Below are 13988 nucleotides of genomic sequence, written 5' to 3' on the forward strand. Positions count from 1 at the left end.
CATTCTTCTGGCCCTTTATTTTTTTTCCATTTGTAATATGTTTGTTGCTTCATCAAGGATCCTCATTTTTGTTGCTGTTGTTAAATAGCTAATTGGAATATTTGAAAAATAAAACAACTAACTTCCTCTTAGCAACACATAGGAAATTCTTTGATTTCTCATTCTGAGATATCAACTTTGGATGAACATTTCCCCCTTCAAATTTCCTGAAGACTTCAGAATAAGGATGAAGTTCTTAGTTGAAACCTTTGTTTGCATTGTGAAAATTAATAAACAAAAAACTGGGTCAACTAAATTGGACACAATTAAACTAAACTAAAACTGGCATCATGAAGGCCTGTAGAGAAGCTCTCATGTCCTATCACTCTAAATCAATTACCCCAAACAGGAAGTCAATTACAGATCCCAACAGGAAGAGGCCTACGTTGCACTCCCAAACAGGAAGTGCATCTACTGTACTACCACAGCAGGAGAAAGGCTTATCTCTTATACTGCAACAAGCCTAGCCAATTGAAACCCAGCTAAACCAATGAGAAGCTGTCATCACCTGAACTCTTACTTTATTCCAATAAATTTTCATTTTTCTTTTGCTGACTTTCTTGATCCATCCTCGTTACCTTACATCTTGTATAACAGCTCAGGATAGCTCTCTGTTTGCTAGATGAGATGCTACCTACCCAATTCATAAATCATCGGATAAAACCAATTAGATCTTCAAATGTACTCAGTTAAATTTTGTTTATTAGCAGCATCTTCCAGGAACCTATATCCCTCCCTCCCTCCCTCCCTCCCTCCCTCCCTCCCTCCCTCCCTCCAAAGTTCTGCACTACCAACACCATCCATACAGTAGAGAGAGATTAGTCTCTGTGCATAATACAACCTCACCCTCAAAGTGGCCCACCATGGTGGGGAAGGGGTGACACCAACTCCGGAGGCACAAACCCTCAATTGGTGACTTTCACCCCTGAATGTTCCTTGGAAGCGTTTAATAGTGGTGATGCCTGCACCTGCCCACCCAAAAAATCTGATTCAACTGCTCTAGGATTTTATGAAAGTTTCCCAGATGACACAGACACTGGGGCTTGCCCGGGGTGGAAATGTCAACTGGGGAAACAGGAGCCATATGTAAAACTTTAGACAATAAAAAAAAGAAAAGAAAAGTTTCCCAGATGATTCAGATGTACAGCCAATGCTGAGAACCACTGGCTGGGAATAAGGACAATTCACAGCCACTGAATGATGCTTCTGTTACAAAACAGGCCAGGAAGAGAGCCCTTACCACGAACCACCTTGCTGCACCCTGATCTTGGATTTGCAGCCTCCATAACTGTGAGAACATAAATGTTTGTTATTTAAGCCACCCAGGCTATAATGCTATGGTGTTTTGTTGCAGCCCAAGCTGACTAAGACAGTATCAAAAGGTGATACATAAGGAGGCTCACTACAACAATGCGTGCAATAGGAAAAAAGGCAACGGAAATAGTCACCAATTGAAGAGGAGGTAAAGAGTTGCTCAGTGCAGGATCTTTGTAACAGCTACAAATGGGAAGCAACCTAAAGAGCTATCAGTCTGAATGATGAAACAGATTCTAACATGTCAACACAATAAAATGAAAATAGAACTAATGATGTGATATGGAAAGTGGCACAAGATATTTGTCTAAGTGGGAAAAGTCTAGCTAATGTCTAAATTGACCCAAATAGTCCCAAAATAAAACAAAGAGGATAAAAGTATAATGATTTCAGGAAGAATAGAGAAGATGTCACCAGGAATCAGTATGCATACCTAGGCTTCTACTTTTCATGTTATCATTTAAATTTTTTCTATAGGAAGTATTACATTTTAGAGAGGTTAGAAAGAATAGGGTAAATTAAAAATGGATCTGCCATTTGACCCAGCAACCTTACTTCTGGGAATATATCCTAAGAACCCCAAAACACCAATCAGAAAGAATATATGCACCCCTATGTTCATAGCAGAGTTATTTACAATAGCTAAGATCTGGAAACAGCCCAAGTGCCCACCAGTAGATGAGTGGATAAACAAGCGATGGTACATTTATACAATGGAATACTATGCAGCTGTAAGAAGGATGAACCTGGAGACTATTACGTTAAGCCAAATAAGCCAGTTAGAGAAAGACAAATATCACATGATCTCACTTATATGTCTAATGAAAAAAATAAACTGACGAACAAAATAGATCCAGAGGTATGGATACATGGAACAGAATAACAGATCTTAGTAGGGGGTGGATGGTGGAATGGGAAGGGACAGAAAGAGATTAATCAAAAACCATATATGCGTAACCCATGGATACAGACAATAGCATGGGGAAGGCCTGGGAATTGGGGGTAAAAAGGAAGAAAATGGGAGACATCTGTAATACTGTCAATAATAAAATTAAATTAAAATTTTAAAAGTAGAAAGAATATGGTAAGTGTCCATGAGCTAACATGGGGCGCTGTCTGAGATACAATGCTATATGAGAAAAAGAAAAGCTGTCCAGTGGCTCATGCATAGTAAAGGCCAGGAGCAAACACTCCATTACTCATGGTTTCCCTTTGGGAAGTAGGACAAGGAGCCAGGGGAGGTACTAAAAACAACACTTCTTATTTACACATCCCACTTTTATGTATCTTTCTCCCAAATGAGTATATTACACCAGAATAGTTGCTTTCAGGAGGTGGGCAGGAATGTTGTGGAAAGATGGGTGTGTGAGCACAACCCCTCTCTGAGTGGACCACTTTGTACGGTTCTGACTTTTGGAACAAGCTGGTGTTTCACACACTAAATAAATCAACAATGAGCAAATAAATAAAACCAACAAAGGTGGGGGAAACCACACTAACAGGGGCATGAGGGGAGAACTAATCCAAGTAGCTTCTGTGCACAACATTTAGAGAACAGACTCTCGGAATGAAGAACTCGAAACAAACACTGACCTCTAGCTAGGAGGCTCCTTGTATTTGTTTTTTTTTGAATTTTTATAAGAGTTTAATTTAGCCAAACTGATGACATATGCCGGGGAGCAAGATCTCAAATGCTCTAGGAGGCTCCTTTTATTGGGGGGCACATTAGGAATTCTGAATGTATATCATGTGTATCCTAGGACTGAGCAAACAGGAAAGCGTATCATGGCCAATGACAGCCAGATTTTTGCTGTTTCAATGTGGAAAGGGAAAGAACAGAAATAACCCCATGGTATTGGATTAGAACTGGTGGTGTCAGTGTGATCTCATGATTTGTTAATATTAGTATATAAAAATAGCAATGCACATGTATACGCACACATACAACTATTTCCTACATCTGTCTGCTGAGAGGGCCTAGAAGCAATGACACCCAGAAGCAATGAGCACTCCTAGATTTTGAATTTAAAATATTTTTCTTTGAGAAAAGGAATCAAGGCTCCTTAGAGAAATGGCTGACTCCAGGGCTCAGGCATGGAAATCAGAAGGTAAGGTTATACCATTTTGGTGTACAAAGAAGTCAGGAAGCCCCCAAAGGATGATAGGGACAGATCAAAAGGACACAGGAACCAATTTGAAGGGGCTCCTACTGGTCCAACTGGAACAATTTGAGCATGAAAATAAATACTGCCCTGGCCAGGTAGCTCAGGTGGTTAGAGTGTCGTCCTGATAGGCCAAGGTCATGCTCCCGTCAGGGCACATACAAGAATCAACCAGCTGCCCGACCCACATGGATCAGTGGTTGAGCATTGGCCTATGAACTAGGAGGTCATGGTTCGATTCCCAGTCAGGGCACATGCCTGGGTTGCGGATTCAGTCCCCAGTGTAGGGCATGTTGGAGGCAGCTGATCAATTATTCTCTCTCATCATTGATGTTTCTCTCTCTCTCTCTCTCCTTCTCCCTTCCTCTCTGAAATCAATAAAAAATATATTAAAAAAAAAAGAATCAACCAGACCAGCTGGTGTGGCTCAGTGGCTGAGCATTGACCTGTGGACCAGGAGGCCATGGTTCGATTCCCAGTAGGGGGGCGTGCAGGAGGCAGCTGATCAATAATTCTCTCTCATCATTGGTGTTTCTCTCTCTCCCTCTCCCTTCTTCTGTGAAATCAATAAAAAATATTTTTTTTAAAAGAATCAACCAATGAATGCATAAATAAGTGGAACAACAAATTGATGTTTCTCTCTCTCTCTTCCTCTCTCAAATCAATAAATAAAAAATAAATAAATACTGACAATGAAGGATTAAACTAAATAAGAATCCATGAGCTCATACCAGGGGTTTGCAAATTATGGCCTATGGGCCAAATAGCAAATAAGAGGAAGCTTTTCCTTCCTACAGAAAGCCAACTAAAAAATAGAAGCAGGCAAAGATCACCTATGGATGTGAAACCAGTGAATTAGAGGTATTTGGAGTTACAATATATGTAGTGTCAAGTATCTCCCACATGGTGCTTAATTACAAAAGGAAAGACAGTAACTTCACAGTGGGGTTGCCTTGGTCAACACCAAGAGATCAAGGATCAAGGTCACAGCACCAGTGGCAGAACAAATCTATGCCACACATGCCCAATGTGACGCCCCAAGAAGGATACAGCGTCACTTTAGGGTCTTCCTGCGAAAACATGTAACTTGACTTTAATCACAAGGAAACATCAGTCAAACCCAAATTGAAGGCCACTGTAGGAAATACCTGGCCTATACTCTTCTTCAAAAATACCAAGGTCACAAAAGGCAAAGAAAAAGCGAGAAGCTGTTCAAGATCAATGACAAAAGGGACTACCACTGTGTGTGACATGTGAACTGGGGTTTTCTGTTGCTGTGAAAGACACTAGAGCAGTGATGGCGAACCTATGACACACGTGTCAGCACTGACACGCGTAGCCATTTCTGATGACACGCGGCCGCTGCCGAGGATGAAACATTTGCGAAATGTTTTTTCCTCAAAGTGACACACTACCCGAGTTATGCTCAGTTTTTTGGCGAAGTTTGACACACCAAGCTCAAAAGGTTGCCCATCACTGCACTAGAGGGACAATTGGAGAAACCTTCATAATGGTTATGGATTATATCGTAGTATCGCATCCATGTTCATTTCCAGTTTTTGATCACTGCACAATTATGGAAACGCATTATCTTGGTTTTAGAAATACACACTGAAGCACGTGGAGGAAAAGGGCCACAATGTCTGCATCTGATGCTCAAATGGTTTAGGAAAAAATGATGATAGTGAAAACAGGGAGTTTGGGTGAAGAGTGCACATAACTTCTTTGTACTGTTCTTACACCTCACATGAGTCTAAAAATACATGAAAATAAAAACTGAAAAGTAAATAATGTGGCACAAGCATAGAAAAGGTCTGGGAGAAAACACCTAATAGTTAACAATGTTTCCTCTGGGCAGTGGGATCAAGGAAGGGGTGGATGGTGGCAGGAGACATATATGGATTTTTACCATCATCATATTCAGCTTTTACAGTTTAAAAAGAAAAAAAGTTGGTTGGGGTGTTGTCTTATACACCAGAGGATGGTGGGTTTGATTCCGGTCAGGGCACATACCCAGCTTGTATGTTCAATCCCTGCTTGGGATGCATGAGGAAGGCAACCAATCAATGTTTCTCTCTCTCTCTCTCTCTCTCTCTCTGTGTGTTTGTGTATCTCTGTCTCTCTCTTCATCCCTCCCTTCCTCCTTCTGAGATCAATTTAAATAAAGAAAGAAAAAGAAAAAAAAGAATGAAACAGACCCCAGGTCCAGGGCTGGGTTGACATTTCCACAAAAAACACACACCAAAAACCTGGTTCCTCACCTCGCCATCAGGTCCTATTGCAGGTGTCTGTCCTTCTGCATTTTCTGCCTTCTGGAAATAAAGAGAGATCCAGTCACTCCCTGACAGGGAGACTGAGGCAGCACAGGCCAAGAATGCCGCTCCAGTCCCCAGCATACCTTCTTTTTCTTCTTCTTCTTTTTCTCCTTGGCAACCTGGGCTGCCTTGTGCTGCCGCACCAGCTCCGTGAGGTTAGCCACGTACTCGTCTGTCTGTTGCAAGAGGTAGGCCAAGCGCTTGTCCTTCTTCTGGTCGATGAGTTTCCGGTACCCTTCCTCATCTTCTGCCTGTAAAAGCATGCAGTTATGGCATTTGCCTGCAAGACATGCTCGTCCATTAGCAACCAAGAAAGGCAAATCAGAGTTGAGAAGTCCACTGGGAATTATTGTTAACCAGCAATCAGGCCCACATTTAGGGAGCTCTTAGTCACACCCTGCGTTGTGCTGTATGTAGGCCTTTCACATAACTATCGTCTTTCCCTTTAGTATTTCCCCAACTCTTACCCAGAGCTAGGCTCTGTAAGGACCTGTCTGCACAGACATAATCCTACTCAGAATTATTTATAAAGGCCAATATCAAGTTCTGTCCCATCTGTTCACAAACATACTCCAAATCGAAGCCCTTTTCTCTACCTGGTCTAAGCAATATCTCTCCCTCCCAGCTTTCTAAGAATATATCAGATCACAACACTACCCAGCTTATAGCCTTCATGACTCCCCATCATGTTCAGAATGAAATCCAAAGCCCTCCCTGTGGCCTGCAAGGCCCCAAATGACCTGCCCTTGGGACTCTGACCTCACTCCTCCACTGCACCATTCTGTTGTAGGGGCCACTTGCAATTGGCTTTTACCTACCTTGGGCCCTTGACCTTGGTTCCTCAATCCCTAGGAGGCACTTCCTCCAGGTTTCTGCTCACCCTTTCAGTACCATCCTATCAATCCCATGTGTCCTGCTTCATTCTCTTTAGTGCACTTTCCACCACTCAAAACTGTGTCACTTGGGCAACTATCTCCCTAGGGTTAGCACAAGCCCCTTGAGGACAGGGCTATGTCCTTCTCTTTACTTCTGTGGCCTCTGTCCACATAGTAATGCCTATCAATACCTACCCAATTAGAAAACCACCCAGGAATAAATGGTCAGAAACACAGGGTGGGGGTGGGGGACCAGATCACACCATTGATGACTCACAGCCAGGAGGGGCTGCCACCTTCATTTTCTGGTGGACATAAAGCAGCCAGCTAACTGGCTAAGGTCATGCAGGCACTCTAATGGCTGGTGTGACCGGGCAAAGGTCTGAGGCCAGTTCTTTCAGATTCTCAAACCCAAATCCTTCCACTTCTAACTCTGAGAAGCAAAATGCCTCAGTGTAATACAGGGTGATGGATTCCTGGTCCCCAGTGCACACACAAAGGGATACACAGTTACAAATGCAGAATTTTACCATGAGTCTCCGCATCCTCTCCTTCTCGATTCTTTCATTTTCCTTCTTCTGTTCCCGCTCTGTGTTGGCGTGGTACGTGGCCACTGCCTTTGTGAGTTTTTGAATTTTGCCTGTGACGGATCGGTGATATTCTTTGAAATCCTTGGCATGCTGAAGAATGCTGTTGAGGTATTCCTACAAGGACACACAAGACAAGACTGACTACTGTAACACTCCCTGCGATAAAACTTTAAAGGCAGCTTGTTTAAAACCAAGAGGACATAATCAGACAATACTATAACATTGTTTGCCTCCGAGGTTCTGAGGTTCCATGTTTTCTGTGTAAGGATAAAACTCAATGCTGGAGGGTGGTTGGAAGGGCCCTCCTTTGTACACAACAGACAGACAATCAACCTTGCTAAGACAAGCTGACAAGACATTAACTGATTCAAAATGCTCACGCCCTCCAACCAAGTTATTCCATTGCTAGGAATTTTATTTTAAGAAAATAGCAGAGATTGTCCAAAAAAATTCAAGAACAAAAATGCCTATTCGAGCCCTGGCCAGGTTGGATGGAGCATCACCCCGTACACCAAAAGGATGCGGGTTCAATTCCCAGTCAGGGCACATATAGGAGGCAACCGATTGATGTTCTCTCACATCAATGTTTTTCTCTCTCTCTCTCCCTTTCTCTCTCTTTCAAATCAATAAAAACATATCCTCGGGTGAGGATTAAAAAAAAAAAAAAGAATGCCTATCTCAGTGTTTGATTACCATATGTATACAGAATAAGGCTGGAAAGATATATACACCAAAATGTTAACAGCAGTCTACACTGAGTATTGACTTTTTCTATTATTTTGAACTGCACCAGTAATAGATATTGACTGGAAGAACTTTAGAAAATATAACGAGTGAACAACAAACAGAATCATCCCAAATCCTACTTGAGTAGAAATTTTGGTCTCCTTGACTGATCTCGTGAAAACCTAACTTAGCCCTAGCCAGTTTGGCTCAGTGGATAGAGCGTCAGCCTGAGAACTGAAGGGTCCCAGGTTCAATTCCGGTCAAGGGCACATGCCCAAGTTGTGGGCTCGATCCCCAGTGTGGGGCATGTAGGAGCAACCGACCAATGATTCTCTCTCATCAATGATGTTTCTCTCCCTTCCTCTTTGAAATCAATAAAAATATATTTAAAATTTTAAAATAAATAAATAAAATAAAAACCTAACCTAGATCAATCCCTCCTCTAAGAGACTCCATAGCTTCCACCTCACTCAGAGCAATAGTGCAACTTGCTCCTTGCCTCACAAGGCCCAGCACGCTCTGTCCTTACCTCCTCCTACTCTCCCCCTCGCTCCACTCTGGCTGCACAGAGACCCCTGCTTTTTATAGAACACACAGCACGTATCAGCCCCAGGGTGTTTGCACCTCCCTGTCTATCTGGAAAGCTCTTGCCCACATAGCCATGGGGCTTCCTTCCCTCAGATCTCTGCTCAGATCTCACCTCCTCAGAAAAAACTTCCCCAACCATTCTGTGTCAACAGCTCCCCTTCACTCTCCATCACTGCTTCATGTTTCTTTATATCCTATCTCCTCCCAATATTTTACATCCCTTGATTGTGGCCCATCTTCTCCCTACCACTCAATTTTGTTCAAGAATGTATTCTTGGTGCCTAAAATAGTGTTATCATAAACAGAAAAGAGAAACAGCATGTTTAGACACAAAACAAAACAAGACTCAACAATGCGAGAGCTGTGAGGACCCAGGTACACAGGAGGGCCAGCAGGACAAGCTATGCAGCAGCTGGGGACGCACCTGGTGCTTCTGCCGGCGCTTGCGCTCCTGCTCAATCTTCTGCTGCTTCTCCAGCTTCTCGGTGATGCGGGCCTCACGCAGGGACTGCCGCTTGCTACGCTTGTAGGCCTTGGCATTGAGGGCAGTCTCAAGGGCCGTGTCCCTCCTCATGCACACCACCACTTCCTGCCGCAGCTTCAGGAAGAGGAGAAACATGGGCACACGTTGGTCATGTCCACACAAAATGCACAATTACACAGTGCAAGCTAGGCAGAACACTGCTGCCTCCAGAAGGGTCCTTGCCAAATCTCATAAGCACAAATGTGTGTGCATGTGGAGGACATCTGATAAATGCCCAAGGGCCGGGGAGGCAAGCACAGGTCAGGAGACAGCTGTTTCTGGACACCCAGCGGAAGGTCCTCTTATACCTTCAGGTCTACAGCTCTGCCTTCCCTCAAGCACACACAAAATATTTCTTATGGCTCATTCAAAAGTACAGCCCCCTCAGATATAGACCCATTTAAGTTTCCTGTTTCGCCATCTTAAGGAACCATGCTTACTCACACCAGGAACACCCCATGTACCACAACTGTGCATGTCATGAAGAGGAAGGAGGGCACAATGAGCTAATAAGTGTGGGTGGACACTGTTGCTTTCAATGGTCAAGGGACATTTATTTAATAACTAGAGGCCTGGTGCACGAAATTCGTGCACGGAGGGGGGTTGTCCCTCAGCCCAGCCTGTACCCTCTCCAATCTGGGACCCCTCAAGGGATGTCCGACTGCCCGTTTAGGCCCGATCCCAGGGATCGGGCCTAAACGGGCAGTCGGACATCCCTCTCACAATCCAGGACTGCTGGCTCCCAACTGCTTGCCTGCTTGCCTTCCTGATTGCCCCTAACCGCTTCTGCCTGCAGCCTGATCACCCCCTAACCACTCTGCTGCCAGCCTGTTTGCCCCCAACTTCCCTCCTCTGCCAGCCTGGTTACCCCTAACTGCCCTCTCCTGCAGGGTTGATCACCTCCAACTGCCCTCCCTTGCAGGCTGGGTGCCTCCCAACTGCCCTCTCCTGCTGGCCATCTTGTGGTGGCCATCTTGTGTCCACATGGGGGCAGGATCTTTGACCACATGGGGGAAGCTATATTGTGTGTTGCAGTGATGATCAATCTGCATAGTACTCTTTTATTAGATAGGATAGAGGCCTGGTACAGGGGTGGGGGCCAGCTGGTTTGCCCTGAAGGGTGTCCCTGATCAGGGTGGGGTTCCCTTGGGGCATGGGGCAGCCCGAGTGAGGGGCCTGTGGTGGTTTGCAGGCAGGCCACGCCCCCTGGCAACGCAAGTGGAGGCCCTGGTATCTGGAATTTATTTTCCTTCTACAATTGAAACTTTGTAGCCTGGAGCAGAGCCAAGCCTGGGGCTCCCTCCGAGGCCAGAAGCCCGCAGCCATTTGTGTTGGGGTTATAATTGAAACTTTGTTGCCTTAAGCAGGTGGGCCCGGCCAGGGTGTGTGGAAAGCTTTGCTTACCCTGTTGCCGGCAGCAACCCTGGCCTGCTCTCTTAAGCTCCATTCTGCCGCCATTTGTTTGAATTTGTTTACCTTCTATAATTGAAACTTTGTAGCTTGAGTGGAGGCTTAGGCCTGCAACGGCTGGCAGAAAGCTTGGCTTCCTTTGTTACCTAGGAAACCTTGCTCTCTGTGGCTGTAGCCATCTTGGTTTGGGTTAATTTGCATACTCGCTCTGATTGGATGGTGGGCGTGGCTTGTGGGTGTGTCGGAGGTATGATCAATTTGCATATTTGTCTATTATTAGATAGGATTGCTCAGCAAGTAATTACTTGTATCTAAGCAACAGCATTGGCAGAAAAGGCCTGTGCTTGCACCTACCTGCCTCTGGAAGTTCAGCAGCCTGAGGGCCTTGAGCTCGATAGTTGCTTTGGTTCGCAAATCCCCGGCCAGTGACCCAGGTAGGTTTTCAAGTTCCTGAATTCGGTGAGCGATGCGAGCCTGAAGCCTGGGGTGCAAAGACAGAAAAAAGGACAGGCAATGAGAGGACTGCTTTCAAGGAGCCCACCTATGCCCTATCTTTAAAGCGGGAGCCTCAGAAGAATCCATCCTTTGAGGGAGGCAGAAGATGGCTCAGAAAAGGATGCCAGCCACAAAACACAGAGGAAGGCAGCTACATCAAACAGGAAACCAGACAGGGTACAGCTGACTTAAGGCATTCAGCAGGGTGAGCCAGCCTCTGGAGTCAGGCAGGCCAGGCTCTCCCTCCTAGCCCTGGGAATCTACTTAGCCTGGGAGCCTTATCAGAAATATGGGCCATAAAGGAATTAAAAAATTAAACATCTATGGCCCTGGCCAATGGTGCTCAGTGGTTAGAATGTAGGCCCGCACCAAAGGATAGTGGGTTCAATTCCCGGTCAAGAGCACATACCTGGATTGTAGGTTCAGTCCCTGGCCCCAGTTGTGGCTTGTGCGGGAGGCAACCAATTGATGTGTCTCCCTCACATCGATGTTTCTGTTTCTCCATCTCTTTCTTTCCTCTCTCTCTCTCTCTCTCTCTCTCTCTCTCTCTCTCTCTCTCTCTCTCTCTCTTTCCTCCCCGCCTCTCCCACATTCTCTAAGAATCAATGGAAAAAATATTTAAACATTACTTTAAGGAGGCTAGAGGTGAGGGAGTAGGCAGGACCTCTATGAGGAGGTGACCTCAGTAATGAGGTCTAAGTGAGCACAAGGAGTCATGTACCACCAAGCAAAGGCCCTAGGCAGAAATAAGCCTAACTTGTTGAATAAGCAAATCGGAACAAGGAAAGTAGGATAGGCGAGGACAAAGCATGAGACAGGGACTGAACAGAAGGGAGTTTACTGAACAGAATGGCAGGTTTTAACCTGGGGAATAGGATCTAGTGTAAGTCAATTGTAAAAAGAGACTTCCAACCTCTGTGTGGGAAACAGAATGCACAGGCAAGTGTGAGAGGAAGGAGGCCCCAGGCAGGAGGAGTAGACCAGGTGGCAGTTAACAGTACGGGGGGAGAACCATGTCTGGGGAGGGGAGCCGAGACGAATTGGTTCACCAAGGGGTCATGCACCACCAATGCAAAGGGGGATGAAAAAGGGGCTGCAGTGTCTGTGGCCCAATGAGCTGCTGGATGGCGGGTATATGGGAACAGAGACAGGAGGGAAAGACAGGGAAATGTGAAGATATCTGCACAGGTCATTTTCAACCTAAAGGGGAGGCACCTGGCTCCAAGGCATGTCACAGCTGGGATGCACTCTAGAGATGGTCATTAGGCAAAGATTTACTGATGCCTCTGGGAATATACAGTGAATAAGGCACAGCCTCTCCCTCGTGGAGCTTACACTCACCAAGGGAGGCCTGCCCTGAACAAATTATAAATGCAATGAGGAAATGGGAAGTGCAAGGTGCTCAAGGAGTGAATCTCAGGTGCCCCCAGAAGTGTGGGATGAAATATCACAGACCTACGGTGTGCCAGGCATCCCACATGGTGCCCAGGAGGCCTTGGCAAAGGGGCCAGCAACTAGTGAGAAGGATCCACTGCAGAGCTCGCAGGGTTTCTTTTTTAGTGTGATGAACCAAAAGTTGGATACACTGTGTTGGTGAGGAGAAACACATACTTTCACTCCAACATATATTTGTATGATCTCAGTGGAGGGCACCTTTGCAGAATCTACGAAATTCCCGTGTACGTTCCCTGTATCCATTAATGCCACTTCCAGGGACTTATTCTGACACACGTGCACATGTGTGAAATTAGAAACAAATGCAGAAGTGCATTTACTAAGACATTGTCTTAACGCTGGATTAGAAATAACCTAATGTGCACTCAGCCAGGGGGCTGGCTGAATAAACATGTTATCTTCACCAGGCAGAACACTGAACAGGAAAAAAGAAAAGTTCCTTTTGGACAAACAGGGGATGATCTCTACACTATGTCATTTTGGAAGGAACGATGCATACCTCATGAACCCCTTGGGACAATATGGCTACCTGTACCTATCTGCTTGCATATGCACACAATTTTTCTGGAAGGATACATGCCAATTGAGGAGCTGGCAACCTAGAGAGAAAGGCATAGGGTGATTTCTGGTTGCATACCCTATTGGCCTTTGGAAGTGGAAACCACACCAACGTGTGTCAGGGATGACGTGGTTGGGGGTGACCTGATGCGGCAGCAGTGCCCTCACCTGTACTCCCGCTCCTGCAGAATCTCCACAGGGTCCAGGCCCCGGGGTTTCTGGATGGGGGTGATGCGGCTCTGCTTCTGGTGTAGCGGTACCATGGGGGCAGGCTGGGCTGGCTGCCCTGGCGACTGCGTCTGGGGTGGCATCACAGGAGAGGCAGCGGGCGGGACGGCAGGGGGCGCAGGTGAGGGACGGCCTGTAGGCTGAGGGGGGATCAGCTTCTGAGGTGTACTTGTGGGGGCAGCAGCATTCGCCATAGGTCCTGGGGAGAGTCAAGTAGCAGGAGCACAGCATTGAGCTTCAGGTCAATTCCAAGTGGAAATAAAAAGCCTGCATGGTGCTCACTGCCCCAGTGACAGACAGACTGTCCGGGCCACACCTCCCCATCTCCCCGCCTCTCACTGAACTGGCATGGCAGGCAGCTTCTCACTCAGGGGTCTCCTCTCTCCTGCCTCAAGGTTCAAGCCTCTTCCAGATCTCAGCCTACATGTCCTTCCCCGAAGCCCTGCACTGATCCAAGTGCCGACCCTGAGTTCGTTCTTCCTGGGCAGCATTTTCCTGACTTCAGTTCAGATGAAATCGGATTTAAGTGATTAGCTCGTCTATGCCCATCACTAAACCTCAGGCTCTAAGAGGATAGAAAACAAATCCATTTTGTCTACTGCTTTCACCCAACAGAAGTGACCCTCAAATCCTTGCTGACAACTACATTTGACAGAATGAAGAGAAACTGAACATGGTGAGGAGACAGAACCCTGAACCACCCTGTCATT

General features: G+C 45.9%; 1 protein-coding gene across 7 annotated transcripts in view; it reads right to left on the bottom strand.

The window, feature by feature from the left end:
- Positions 1-13988, bottom strand: part of SMARCA4 (SWI/SNF related BAF chromatin remodeling complex subunit ATPase 4) — an 89262-nt gene that overhangs the window by 52039 nt on the left and 23235 nt on the right. For all 7 annotated transcript variants that reach the window (XM_079770480.1, XM_079770479.1, XM_079770484.1 and 4 more), the window contains 6 exons: positions 13219-13477; positions 10897-11023; positions 9034-9207; positions 7236-7409; positions 5914-6081; positions 5777-5827 (listed from right to left, as the gene is read on the bottom strand). In XM_079770480.1, coding sequence (XP_079626606.1) covers positions 5777-5827; positions 5914-6081; positions 7236-7409; positions 9034-9207; positions 10897-11023; positions 13219-13477 — 953 coding nt within the window. The remainder of the gene's footprint in view (positions 1-5776; positions 5828-5913; positions 6082-7235; positions 7410-9033; positions 9208-10896; positions 11024-13218; positions 13478-13988) is intronic.

This window comes from Cnephaeus nilssonii (genome assembly GCF_951640355.1).
Source record: "Cnephaeus nilssonii genome assembly, chromosome: 5".
NCBI classification, from domain to species: Eukaryota; Metazoa; Chordata; class Mammalia; order Chiroptera; family Vespertilionidae; genus Cnephaeus; species Cnephaeus nilssonii.